This window comes from Paralichthys olivaceus, chromosome 18 (assembly GCF_024713975.1).
Source record: "Paralichthys olivaceus isolate ysfri-2021 chromosome 18, ASM2471397v2, whole genome shotgun sequence".
Taxonomy (NCBI): Eukaryota; Metazoa; Chordata; class Actinopteri; order Pleuronectiformes; family Paralichthyidae; genus Paralichthys; species Paralichthys olivaceus.
In genome coordinates, this window is record NC_091110.1 from 3,817,703 (window position 1) to 3,832,079 (window position 14,377).

Sequence of the window (14,377 nt, forward strand, 5' to 3'; positions counted from 1 at the left end):
CTACCATAAGAACAGCCTGACGGTGTGTGTGTGTATTTGCACTGTTGCAGATGCAGCATCCTTGGTTTAGCAATGCTTCCACTTTTTTTTGCATGAGACAGGAGTTTAGCAGCAGATGGGGAATTGAAGGTGATATTATTAACGTGGCGTATTCAGTAACACTGCTCACTGCAGGTCTGAAGTTTAACACTACAATCTTTAGCCTTAATACATCTGTCTTGGTTTTCTTTGAAAGTTTGGAGTGTTGTGTAAGAGGATAATTTAAACCGACTTGTGTTGCTTTCATGAAGACCCTTAAACTCCATCAAGGTCCCTGGGGTATTGCTGTATAATTGACACTTGAGCTCTTTGCCTTGGGCTCTGAGATTTGTGTCATTAATACAGATCGTCCATGTGCCGCAGCAGAAGGGGCTCAGTCACGAGGAGGGTAATTTTAGACCCTCAGCTCCTCACCTAAATTACATTACCTGCTAGATTACAGCAATTTTCCAGCTGTTTGCCTCCTCTGACCTTCATTACTGATATCACCTCCCTAAAGTCTTCAGGAGAGAGAGCTCCGTGTTCAATCTCAGCTCTCGCTCTTGACCCCCAAGCTCTCCACTCTAGCTGTTAATAAAGATCACGATGATTTGCATTCACATCGTGCTGTTCGGTCCACCAGCAGCACATTACAATGGAAGAAATGTAATACCTTTTCAATCATCTGTTCTATACCAGAATACAGTGTCTACAGTGTAGTCGCCAGACAGTATTTACACTGACTCAACAACAAGATTATAATTGAGTAGCCCATGCAAACAAAGGTTTAAGGTTTCATCAATTCATTCAAATTGCAGGTCATTGGGCCGTTTATATATCGAGCACCAGGTTTTATTATGAGTGTGATTTTGGGCCGACTGGTGACTGAAACCTAGTAGAAACACATCTTCAACAATATATGGCTGTTAAGTTTTAATTTAACAATTTCTGATGCAGAAGACACATTTCTGAGGAAGAAAGCAATTAAAAAAGGTTAATAGTTAATATTTTAAATGTGCAAACTGGTATCAGAGAGTTCGATTCAAGGTCAGAGGTCCAGGGATCTGACCCCAAGACAGTCCAGTGAATGTTTGATGGAAAGCAGAACGGCAGGTTAGAGAATGCGATGGGTTTCCCTTTTTTTGTCTTGTGCGAGAGCGATCTGTGCCTTGAGACAATCCTTTCAAATTAGACTCAAATATTTACTTAGACTCACACATTTATTGAATAGAATTTGGAGGGCAAAGGTCATGGTGACCTCACAAAACATGTTTTGGCCTGTTAAACATTATATCTCAAGTCTGACATTAGAGAATTTCAGATTATGACCAGTTGTCACTTGGACTCAAAGAAAAACTGATTAGATTTCAATCGTCACAGTGAAAAAGATATGTAGACTGAAACAGCACTGGTTGGCGGTGGTATACAACATCAGGGTGGTAATTTTCTGGGCGTTACCACCAGGGAATTAATCCACTTTTCTCACTGGATGCCAGTTAATTTCTTTTTTCATTTGCTCATAAAGCACTGCATTGACTCACACCCTGTAATATGACATTAACCCATCATCCCTTGTTCCACCTCCAGGCCCCTCAGATCTGTCACTGTTCTCCATTCGGGCTATTGCAGTTTAAATCCAGGGCTGATGGGAGATTTTCCATCGTGGTGCAGTTTTCCACTCACTGTCAGATCCTCACTTTGCTCTGGCCTTGATAGCTCTTGTTTCAGTGTGTTTTGGTTCGTATCAGACCTAATCTTCACACAGCCTTGTCAAATTATTCATTGTTTGAAAGCTCACAGAGAAGCTTCGTCTATTGATTCTATCTGTGTAAAGCATCCTGGGATTTTCATATCACCGCAACAGCTGTTGACACAGAACCGGTTCAGCCTTTGTGGCTCAGGCTCTAAAGTGTTGTCCACACAAAGGCACAACTACAGGCTTCATTCTCCATTTTTACGTGAAAAATGGACATATAACTTTGGTTCAGCATCTGTTAAGATTATTTTTGGCTGGATCTAAAGTTACCTCTTAAATGAAAAACAATATATATATATTTTTTTTATATTTAGGAACATTATTTGCAGGCTTCTACACAGAGATAGATTTCAAATAATATGAAATCAAATGTAATTTCTATAGCCTATATTCACAAATCACAATTTGTCTCATAGGCTTTAACAAGGTGTGGCATCCTCTGCCCTCTACCCTCAACAAGAGTAAGGAAAAACAAAAAAAAAACTTGGAAACAGTGGAACAGTGGAAAAGAACGTAGAAACCTCGGAGAGAGCCACATGGGAGCGATCCCTCTCCCAGGATGGGCGGTCAGAAAAATACAATGATTAGAAGAAACAGTTTGTAACATGATGGGAAGTAAATTAATTCCGGAGTTATTGTCAGTAATGGTAGAGTATGTGAGTAGGCATATTGTACATCAAGCAGTCTTAGCGAAAACAATAGTCCACAATCAGATTCCACCATAATCTACATTCCATTGTCATGATCCGCTGACACTATCGGGATCCACCATCATGATCCACAATCAGCTGTCAACACGATCATGATCCACCACAACTATCCACGAGCAGCTGCCAACATGATACAGCACCCGAAAATACGATCATGATCTCTGACTCACGATCCACCATCATGATCCACAATGTGGCCACAGAGCCGGTCCTGGATCTGCAAACGATATAGCACTAGGATTCCAGAGAGGAAGTCAAGTCAGTAACAGGTATTGACGAGACATTAATGTGGTAAGGAGGGAGAAGAGGAAAGAGAAGCTCCATGTATTATGTGTCCCCAAACATTCTAGACCTATAGCAGCATAACTGAGAGCAGGTCCAAGACAAAGCTGAGTCAGTGTAGTGAAGCTAATAGAGGAGAAATGTCAGAACACGTGCTGCAGCATTCTGGACAAGCTGCAGAGTCTTTAACGAATTACTGCTGCAGCCTGATAATAAGGAATTACAATAATCAAGTCTGGATGTCTGGACAAAGGCATGGACCTTTTTTTATGCACTTTTGGCGACAGGACATGTCTGATTTTTGAGGTGTTACCTAAGTGAAAGAAGGCGGTCCTAGAAATGTGTTTTAAGTGAGAATCAAAGGAAAAAAAGGGATCAGAGATAACTCCCAGATTCCTGACCGTCTCACTGGACGCAAGGTCATCTAGAGCAGCTATATCATTGGATAATGTATTTCTAAGACGTTTAGGGCAGAGTATTAGAACCTCTGTGATAGTTAATTGTGTAGTTAATTGATTACACTGCTCTGGTTTTATTGATAGGTATAACAATGTCATCCACATAGAAGTAGACATTTACCAAGTGTGTCCTGACAATGTTCCTAGTGGAAGCATATATATAAAACTTTGGTGCACACAGATGACTCTTTAGGGTGGTTCCTTTATTGCCAATTAACTGTTCTAGTCTCTGTAATAAAATGTGATGATCAGTAGTGTTGAATGCTTCACTAAGGTCTAACAGGACAAGGACAGACACAAGTTGTTGTAGTTTGCTAAAACATCCAGGTCCAGGGTGGTTTGAGTACAGCTGTCTTAAAGGACTGTGGTACATATCCTGATGATGGATGATAGTGTTATTGTCTGTTTCAATGTTTATTGCCATCATGAAGATATGATGTGTTTATTCTCTGTACAATGTATTGAGTTTTTTATGATTTTATCCAAAAATATTTATTCTACACCTTTCTCAATTGACTTAAACCTTTAAAGGATGTACGTCAGATACTGGAGGAGTTTAATAGTATTACCAGCTTCATTTATCAACTATATGCACCCTCCATTTTTTCTGTACGGTGGATTACAGACGGCTAAATGCAGAGCCTCTTGAGGAGATGGAGTGTGTTTATAAACTGATGCTGTAATCCCAAGATCCTGTGGAGCAACAGGCTTAATGCACAGCTCAGTCTTACAGGTTCTGTGGAGTTGAGCCATATGCTGCCTTTTATTACAGGATGTTACATGCAGGACAGAAAGAGAAATCATTGCTTTTTACTTCCTCTGTGCAGCGAATCCTAACCCAACAGTCAAAGTGAAGAGTTTGGATTATTTAAAGAAAGTAGAGGGAAACGAGAGGGTGGGTGAGCTGTGGAGGAATTATGATGATTTCAAAGAGTGAAAAATAAAATATGATAATAGAAAAGCTCTTTTTCTATGTGACAGCTTGATTTCCTCCTCGCCCATCACTCTGCCTCCAGCTCTGTGATGGAAGTGGATTTCATTAAGTTCATCTGAATAAGAAATGGGAGTGCTGTGTAAGGGTGGCATGGGTTTCATTGGTTTTAAGTAGTGATAGGAAAGAAGGATGGGTGGATGTGTGTTGAAGGCTGAGTGTGGATAAGGCCGGGAGGACACATCGGGAGACACATTTGCATTAAAATGCCTCTCAACTAGGGGTGTAATGATTCGTTTTAACAATGATTCGATTCGTATCACGATTCGTGGTTGTCAATACGATTCAAGGACGAAATTGGTTCATTAAGAACGATACGATCTGAAACGATTCAGTGACTTGAAATCGATTCAGTAACTTTTTAGCCAGAGATTCAACCAGTGTGACTGAAATAAATACCTGGATAGTGGACAGTGCAGGTGAAGTTTCTTAGATCCTGTTGTTTCTTGTAAGGGAATCAGGTATACATTTTGGATATAAACATGTTTATATCCATTATATTTATATATTTAGTCTCTGACTAAACATGCTGGCAAGGCCTGAGGCTTCTGCAGAGCTGACTTCCCCTTGCCATGCTGCTGCAGCGGGAATGCTTCTAGAGGTGCTTGGACCGTCAGTGTTGTGTGATGAAATCCCATGGCACTTGAGGCGTTGCCGTGGTACTTTACTTGACCTTTACATATCCTACAAACAGCGAGCGACTTATTTAGAACATCTCATCATCGTCTTTGCAAAAGCCAAAGTGTTTCCACACACTGGACCGCAATGGTGGCTTGATAATCTCTCGCTCGCCGCCATCATACTATGTTTTGATATTTGCGCTGCTGCCGGTGCGTGGCGATGAGGTCACAGACAGGCAGACTGAATTGAGTAACTTTTAACACCTTTATCATTAAAAGTGCTAAAAAAAAACACATCCATGTAAAGTCTGACTTAAATCCAATGCGTTTCCTAGTATCGATACAACCGATTGATTACTTTTTAAAACGATGTTAGATCGATATATGTCTTCCTGAAGGCCAACTTGCCGAGCACAGATCGATGTAGTTGGATCGTAGGAATATAAATCGATACATCGATGTAGTAGATGAATCGTTACACCCCTACTCTCAACCATACTTAATTAGATATAAGTGAGAGATGAACTAGATGGTCACCTGGCTCACCTGTGCTAGTAACTATATGTACATTTACTTTATAAGTACAATTACCACCGCGTTCATCAGCTTATATTGGTTTGTTTACTGCACTGCATTTATCCAGTTCAGATTACAATTAAATAAAATGGTTAGAATGTAATAATAATAATCTAATGATATATTTATGGAACACAGAAGCCATTTACTTGCATAGTAAACACTTTTGAGTTTAAATAATTGAGCTCAGTCTTCCACCACAGACAGAATACAGTAGTACTATCACAGTTCTGTGTTTTGCTTTCTGATAAATCTAAGCATACCCTAAATCCCCATCCTCCCACTCTCCTGTCCCCCCACAGAAAAAGAGCAGAGAGGAGAGCTGCGGCGAGGGCAGTGGCGTGGAGATCCTGGAGAACAAGCCTTATGAGGACGGCCCAGGGGGCTCGGGCCAGTACACGCACAAGGTCTACCACATCGGGAAACACATCCCGTCCTGGTTCTGTGCCATCCTGCCTCAAGCTGCCCTCCGAGTGGAGGAGGAGTCCTGGAATGCCTACCCCTATACAAGAACCCGGTGAGACGACACAAACAGTGGACCTGTGTTTATCTTGCCACTGATCTTAAGTTAAATATAAGAGCAAAAACAAATCCTGCTCTCTAACATAAGATGGTCTTAAAGTGGATGAATGGGATGAATCTCTTAGCTCACACTCAATAGTTGGTACTTTAATTTCCCTCTGATATAAATTCGAGCGGTGGTCTGAGACTCCGACTGCCCAAGTTTAAGTGTAAAATGACTCAGCGTGCAGATTTTAATTTGGAAAGTACCACGTTATTGCAAAAGTGTTCCGACTTTCAGAATACAGACACTTAAATCTTTCTTGGGAAAACCTTTGCTCCATGTAAAAAAAATTGCATTGAGTGATATGTAGGCATCATCTAAAAGTAGAGAGACTGGCCTTTTTGTAATAAACCATTTTTAATGGTTTCCATCATGTGGCTCTTAGATTCATACATTTAATAACTGATAAAACTTCTGCTTATTGCAGCATATTGCTGAGAGAGCCATTTATTTATATGCAGCTGGAAAATCACCTTTTCTGCACACACTGCTGTCAACTTTGTGCCAGATTTCACAACTTTTTATGTCCTAGGTAGATCCCTAGCACTCATGTTGGCAAAGACGATGTGCGTACTGAGGATACTTGTGTATACACACTGTTTCCTGTCAGTTTCATTATAAATGTGAACTATATTCATAAGATATGCTGAATAATAGACCAAATCTTCTGTGTTCCTCCAGCTATATTGCATTTATATTACCACAAAATGCCAAACTGATGGAGGCCAGAGGTACATCCTTAGTTTCAGCTCCTTATTAACATCTCTTTTTGTTTCGCAGGTATACCTGTCCCTTTGTAGAAAAATTCTCTATCGACATTGAGACGTATTATAAACCAGATACTGGAAACCAAGGGGACGTCTTCAATCTGTCCTCTGCTGAAAAGAGACAGAGGACTGTAGGTAAGCAGATCATCATGCACACTGAGAACTCCCTCACTCCGTCCTGCCATCTGGGGCTGGGGCAGCAGTAGCTCAGTCCATAAAGATTTGGCTTGGCAACCATGGGTGGCCGGTTCAAGTCCAGCATGGACCATAAGTATGGAAGGTGGACTGGTAGCTGGAGAGGTGTCAGTTCACCTCCTAGGCACTGCTGAGGTGCCCTTGAGCAAGGCACCGTACCCCCCAATTGCTCACAGGGCGCTTCTCCTGGGGCTGCCCATCGCTCTACCATCTCTCTCCAAAAATGTGCATGTCGTTGAGCCCTCTGTGTGCGCGTGTGGGATTGTGTATAAAATGAAAAATGAGTGTAAAAAGAATTTATAAAGGAAGTTTAAGTTTAAACACTTCAAGTGTTCGTCATTGTTCTGCTGAGTGGTCTTCATCTCTTCATAATCAGACATCAGATGTACACAGTGATATTTGCAGTGAAAAAAACAGACGACCTGGTGCAGAGGAACTCAGGCTGTGGAGTAGAGGAGTTTGTGTTGAGCTCTGAATATAAAAATGGACTGAGGTGCAGGCAACATGTGCAGTTTGCTCCACACATGTTCCCTGCAGGGAGTGATTACATAAAAGAGAGACACACACACACACACGTCCCTCTGGAGGCAGGTGTTCAGTGAGGACGTCGTGACATCTGTCGTGCTCTAACCTGCTGCTCACATCTGCTTCAGCGTTCCCTCCTAAATCATTCTATGTTGCCTTTTAGACCCCATAGACATCGTGAAGGACTACATCGCTCCTCATGAGTACCTGGTGGAGGAAGACCCGAAACTGTACCAGTCTGTCAAGACCAAACGGGGTCCACTGTCAGAGGACTGGATCGAGGAGATCAACCAGGACCCTGGTCAGAACCCCGTCATGTGTGCCTACAAGCTCTGCAAAGTGGAATTCAGATACTGGGGCATGCAGTCCAAGATCGAACGCTTCATACATGACGTGGGTAGGTATGGTGTGTGTGTGGTCCAGGTGTGACTCATGTTGTGGGGACCTGAATCTGTTTACACACACATCATGGGGACCTGTCTTCTTTATGGGGACAATTAATTTAATTTAAAGGTGAAGACATGTTTTAAGGTTAGGTTAAGTATGTTATTTAAAGTGCTTTATGTTATATGTAAAAAAAAACATGAATGATCAAAGATGAACAACATAAAAATGCAATTACAAATTAAAATAATAAAAACTTCATGGAAGCATTAAAAATAATGAAAGATTCAGAATAATCATGGGTAGTCAGTGAACAATAGAGAAAGCTGGAAATAACCCAGGCAAATAATGACTCTCAGTGAGAAGCCAAGAATCAATCAAATAAAAATAACTTTTGGGAAATATTTCTGCAAGCTTTGAATAAAACAACGCTGTAGGGTAAGAGATAAAATCAAAAGCCTGTGCTAACCTTGGAAAATGTAGAAATTACCCTAGATAGTTGGGGAATTGCTGCCAATATGTTATCATTAAACAATCCTAAAAGTTCAAACTACAAAGATACAAATGTAAGGCATGAAAATTAAAAGTCAGGAAAATAATATTCAAATATCATTTAATCATTGGATTGAGCTGTTGGGATGCATCATGACATTACAAACTCGATTCCAGTGCATTTTACTTCCAGGCTTAAATAATTGTCTCCTAGAGGAGCATTGATAGCTCAGAATTAAAATGTCTTTCCCATCGTATCACGTCACAGATGCTGTTTAATTTGGAAACATTTCTCTCTCCACACTTTATACCCAATGTCTGTTCAGTGAAATGAAACTAGTTTGTCAGATTCTCTTTGTGTATATGACGTTTAAATCCCAGCAGCACATCATGTGCTGACATCATGGCTGCCATGTGAATATTGTCTATTTAAGACTTTGCTGTGTGTGTGTTGCTATATGAAACAGTGAGGGGGGTACTGAAAAAGAAATGGTGAGTGTGAGGAAACAGGTGAAGATGATGGTAAATAAAAACAGTGGAGAAATGGCTGGAAAAGTGTAGGAAGTGTCTGAGAGGCAGTAGCAGAGAGAAGTGGCTGCTTCCCTGAGATAACGCAGCACTCTGGATTCATTTGCCTGCCAGTGTTGGGCTGTTTCTCTTCCGCTGCTGTGATGTGACACTGTTTATACACCCTGACAGGCCTCAGCCTACTCGCTCACAGCATCTCCTTCCAGACTAATGAAGCAGCAGCTGTTCTGTCTTCACTCTGCGGTCCAATCCACATGATCTCCATCTCCAAAATGTGTTTTCTTCTCCCTGACACTCCCCGTTGCCACTTAAAGGTTCAGTGTGTAAGATTTAGGTGACAGAGAGTTTTGGCAGAAATTGAATATAAAATAATCCTAGTGATGTTTTTACTGGTGTGTTTCATCTAAATTGTATGAATTGTTGTTTTCTTTACCATAGAATGAGCTCTTTATATTTAAAAACGTTATATTTACATGGAGGGGGGGTCCTCTCTGTGGAGGCCGCCATGTTTTTTTTATTGTCGTCCAAACTGGACAAAATAAAAGTGAATGAGTTTTCATGACAGCTGAAAGCCACCACAAGTTCTCTTTCGTGTTTGGGAGGGGAGGGTGAGATGAGGAGTATTCAGCTGCAACATGCAACTTCACCTCTAGATGTCACTGAATTCTACACACTGAACCTTTAAGCCCTTGCGCTTCCTTGGAACTTTTCCTTTGTTTTTATGCTCTATGCTTTCAGTCGTGGACCACACCTCATCAAGCTCGACTCATGAATATTATCAGCTACCAAATAAACTGTGCTGAAAGGGTCTGCTGGTTGTATACTTCAGATGATTCAAGCTTTGTTAATGAGCTATTCAGCAATTTCCACTTTCATGCTCAATTTCACCATGTGCTGGTAGTTCTTTTACTGGATACTAATATAATGGCCCTCTCTGTTTGCTAATAGTGGCTTTTATAGCCAGGTTGGATGTTTTAATTATGAGCTGCTTGAGGGGTTCCTGGGTTTTATAAGCAGCTGGTGCTTGTTTAGTTCATCAGAAGGGAGACATTGATGAGAATTTAATCTCATTTGACAAGACAGAGGCAGCTTTCTCTCACATTAGTTTTGTTCTTTTACGGAGCCCCCCCTGTTGACAGTGGTGGAGAAAATATCAATGTGTGTCCCCAAAAAGTTATTAAGGTATGGGAATGGTATGACTAAATGGTCACGTCTAAATATTGCATGCCTACAAAATACAAATCCGTTTTGTGCTGTCAAGACAAGGGCGAGAATGTTACATTTAATCCCAAGATGTAGCCTCACTAAGGGGTTTGACACACACTCGCTGTGTCTCAATTCAGGGGCTGCATCCTTTGGATGGAGGGAGTCTTCACGGGCTGTGTAGACCATGAACGCTGAACTGAAATAAAACAGTCTGGTCTTCAGAGGATGATGATCAGTGAACGAGGTCACCAGCTTGTCCTGCCCCTTTTTGGCTGTTGCCTAGTAACAGAGCTGAAGTTTGACATGACGAGAAAGTTTTAATGCCTCTTGGTTTTCTGTACTGTTCAGTTGAGTTGAGGCATGATACTCAATTGTTGGACCTCTGAAAAATGGTTTGTCACTGCAACGCAATGAATCCTGGGACAGGTTAGGCTGGGAAGGATCCACCTGTCGAAGCCTCTGTTTCTCAGGGATGAGAGGACGCATTTGTCAACTGTTTTTGAAGGAGCCTTCAAAATGGGACTAGGTTCTGTGATGCAATCTGTCTTGAGATGCAGCCTCGGAAGGATTGACACAACTACTGTGACTCTGAGGGAGGCCACACTGTGGTGGAAACATTTACAATCACTAATCATAAGAAACATATTGGGGTCATCTCATCTCATTCCCACGTCTTAATAACTCGTGGCCACGCAATAATATTTTTTCACCAAGGGGGCTCCGTAGACTTTAATGCATTCTTGTATCTTGCATCTGTGTTCAATACCACAACTGACGCAGTGAACTACAATGGGAATGTATTCAACTTTAAACAATTTCCCTGTTTTTTTTTCTTTCCAAAATCCTGTTGTGTGCTCCAGTTTTACAGCCTTTCTTTGAGCAGTGTTCTCTTACGGTTGATGAGGTCATCACTGATCATACGATTCATACTGGAATCTCTCCCTTATCATTGCCACATGCTCACAACAGTAAGAAACAGTAGAAAGAAAAAAAGAAAGAAAGAAAATACATTGAATTCTTCATTTTAGTTCTTTGAGCAGCAGTGAGTGCATTAATAGGCTTCTTATATTTCAATGTACAGAACCTGTTGGGGATCAACTTATTTAATTCCAAGTACTATTTATTGTTATGTGTTATCTGCTAACCAGCATCCAGAGTTACCTGACTCTGAGCTCTTACCTGAGAATCTGAGGATACATTCTGTATTCACCAGCCATAACTTCATACTTTTCAAGGTTAATCCACTTAAATGATTTATGTCCCAGGAACATGATTTGTTCCTTTTCAAATTAAATTACATGCTGATGAAACTGTGTGGCTTTCCTTCCAGGTCTGCGTAAAGTGATGGTCCGTGCCCACCGGCAGGCGTGGTGCTGGCAGGACGAGTGGTACGGCCTGACCATCGAGGACATAAGGCAGCTGGAGCTGGAGACCCAGCTGGCGTTGGCTAAGAAGATGGCCCACTACAGCCTCAGCGAGGAGGGGGGAGCGGAGACCAATGGCTCTGCTGTCAGCCAGGACCAGCAGCAGGGAGCTGAGGCTGTGGGAGCCAGTGCAGAGGCAGAGGGAGGAGCAGGGAAGCTGGGGGAGTCACTGGAGTCACGAGGGGAGCTCACCAAGCAGTGGTCAACATCCTCTAGATCATCCAATAGGTCATCTAAGAGAGGAGGTGAGGGGGACTTGCCTAATGCTAAGATTAATAATTATAATATGAATGTGTTCAGAATCAGATATTATTAAAACTATTTTCAACAAAAAATTGTTTACACAACACAGTCATTGAACAGGATATCTTGGTGTTTCAGGATATCTTACTTTGCATATAGATGATTTTTTAGTTTTCTATATGTTTTTCATATAATCTTTAGGTAAGGGTCAGATCATACACACGCATTGTTATACGCAGAAGGTGGAGTTGTTTTTTCTATGTAATGGCTCACTTTATACATTCATACATTTTCCCAACTTTCCTCAATAATCTCCAGGCCCAGTTCTCAGTCCAGTTTCTTTTTCGTATGGGAGGTTGACTGATTTTCAAAGTTGTGCTTTTGGTCCCTTTTTATTCTTAACAGAGAAAAAGAAAAAAAAACAAAAACAAAACAAAGAAACATAATATAATATATTATTTTATCCAGTTATTCCATTTGACCTTGTAATTATCCAGATCCAAATACAAAGTTCATCCATTTTGATCACGGCCCTTAGTAGAGTGCCTCCACCTCCACCAAGGCCCAACAGTCCCCTTAAGAAACCACAGATCTTTATTTGGATCTACACCAAATTGCAAACACTCATACACATGACACAACATGTCCAATTTCTGTTATCAAGATCCACAAATTACTCTCTGAAAGGAAAGGGAAGTGTTACAACCTAGAAAAAGATTTCTGAATCCACCCCTGATCAATTCAATTCAATTTGTTTTCATTTGTTTATTTGTCTGGAGTTTTGTATTGTTCTGTATATTATGAATTACCTTTAGCACCTTCTCCCTTTAACATTAATGTGGTTATTGAAGTAACCTCGGACCCGTTGACCTGTTGTGTGTGCACAGGAAGTCCATCTCATCAGAGCATTTCAGAGTGGAGGATGCAGAGCATCGCACGGGACTCGGAGGACAGTACCGACGATGAGTTCTTTGATGCTCATGGTAAAATCCCTACTTTCTGCATAATACATGATAAACAGCTGTAGAAGCTGGATGTTATGGAGTAAATCAATTATATTTGAGCAGTGCTTCCTACTTTACAGCATACAAACAATATGTTGATTATTCTATTTTTCATCATGTTTCAAATTTGTATCTGTAGCTGCTGAATATTAACAAAATATTTTGTAAATATATATTATTTATGAGCAAATTTGAATTGTGGAGGATGGTCTTATTTCTTCTTCTTTCTCAGTGTGAATGGATGCACTGAAACATTAAATAGTGAATATATGAGTCTGTTAAATGTATAGATGATCAATACTGTTGGTTGTTACATTAGATTCACTAAATTCACATTTTCTATAAATATATGATAACTGACTGCGTTAGTCCATGATAGGACTGAGTTTAGCCATGAATAAAGTTTGATTGTGAACAGATGGGATCATTTCTGCTGTAGTAATGCTCCAAAAGTGTAAAAACACCAAACTGGATTTCCTGGTCTGACTGTTACCTTAGACAGCATGCCCCCCCCCCCCCCCCCCCCCCCCCCCCCCCCCCCCCCCCACAGCCCCCTGCAGGGAGCCGTCTCCAGTCTGTTCTCAAGGATTGAAAATGCCCCATGAGGCACCCTTCTCTAGAAGTAACCCACAGTTGAAGGTTGTGTGGAAAAACGCTCTATCATATGTGTAAAACTAAGATATGTTTCCCTGGCTCTGTCCCCCCCTTCTGCTCCAAAGGTTGATTGGTTCATTCTTGGCCTGTACCCCACCCTGCCACCAAGTTTCAATAAATGAAGCATTGTGTTAGTTCATGCAGGACACAATCATGTGCTCAGCTGTCAGCTACCGATAGGTTTATGGGTGCTCGTCAGTCACTGACCAATCACAGCCCATTCTCTCACCAAAGCGGTCTCTTTTGAATACGACCTCATCCTCACTGATCCCTGCTCAGCTACTCTGCCACCCGCACCTGCTGCCGGCAACTCGCCTCCACCTTTTAAGCACCGAGTCCAAACACGGTCGTGGTAAACGATATTCATCTTAAACAAACATAATTACATTGAAAGTCTCTTTGTGTATCACGCAGAGGACTTTTCTGACAATGAGGAGATGTTTGCCAAGGAGATCACCAAGTGGAGCTCCAACGACCTGATGGACAAGATAGAAACAACAGAGGTGGATGAAGCACAAGGTAGGCGACCTTTAGAGTGTGTGTGTTATTTTAAAATGAACATGAACAAACACTGGAGCACAGTATTAACACGTGAATTGTGTTTTCACAGAAACTTTGTATCGGGAGTCGGGCGGGGAGTACGCCGTGATGAGTAATGAGGAGGCGCAGATGGAGGTACGCTTTCATCTCACACCAACACTCTTAATTAAATAGCTTGTAGATAACAACCCTGCTCCTAAATAAGCTTTCAGTCATCCTGCCAGTGCACTGGCATCAGGTTCCACTCTCTACTGCAGCAATTTCACCAGGGATAGAAGATAAGGGTTTTCTCGGTTTACACTCCGTGTGTAAGTGTGTTTTCAGGTGTGTGTTTTGTCTTTTTTGCATAGTGGTGTGTCTCAAAAAGGCAAGATCTTTAGTCCATCAGGTTTCCCCCATGGCTGAATGTGAGTCACTGTAGCCAGTGAGAGGACGTGTT

The 14,377-nt window shown here is 41.4% G+C and overlaps 1 protein-coding gene across 5 annotated transcripts in view; it reads left to right on the plus strand.

The window, feature by feature from the left end:
- Positions 1-14,377, plus strand: part of LOC109626039 (membrane-associated phosphatidylinositol transfer protein 2) — a 75,848-nt gene that overhangs the window by 45,142 nt on the left and 16,329 nt on the right. For all 5 annotated transcript variants that reach the window (XM_069513370.1, XM_069513374.1, XM_069513373.1 and 2 more), the window contains 7 exons: positions 5,714-5,928; positions 6,757-6,878; positions 7,627-7,860; positions 11,404-11,742; positions 12,628-12,723; positions 13,813-13,917; positions 14,009-14,073. In XM_069513370.1, the coding sequence (XP_069369471.1) occupies positions 5,714-5,928; positions 6,757-6,878; positions 7,627-7,860; positions 11,404-11,742; positions 12,628-12,723; positions 13,813-13,917; positions 14,009-14,073 (1,176 nt within the window). The remainder of the gene's footprint in view (positions 1-5,713; positions 5,929-6,756; positions 6,879-7,626; positions 7,861-11,403; positions 11,743-12,627; positions 12,724-13,812; positions 13,918-14,008; positions 14,074-14,377) is intronic.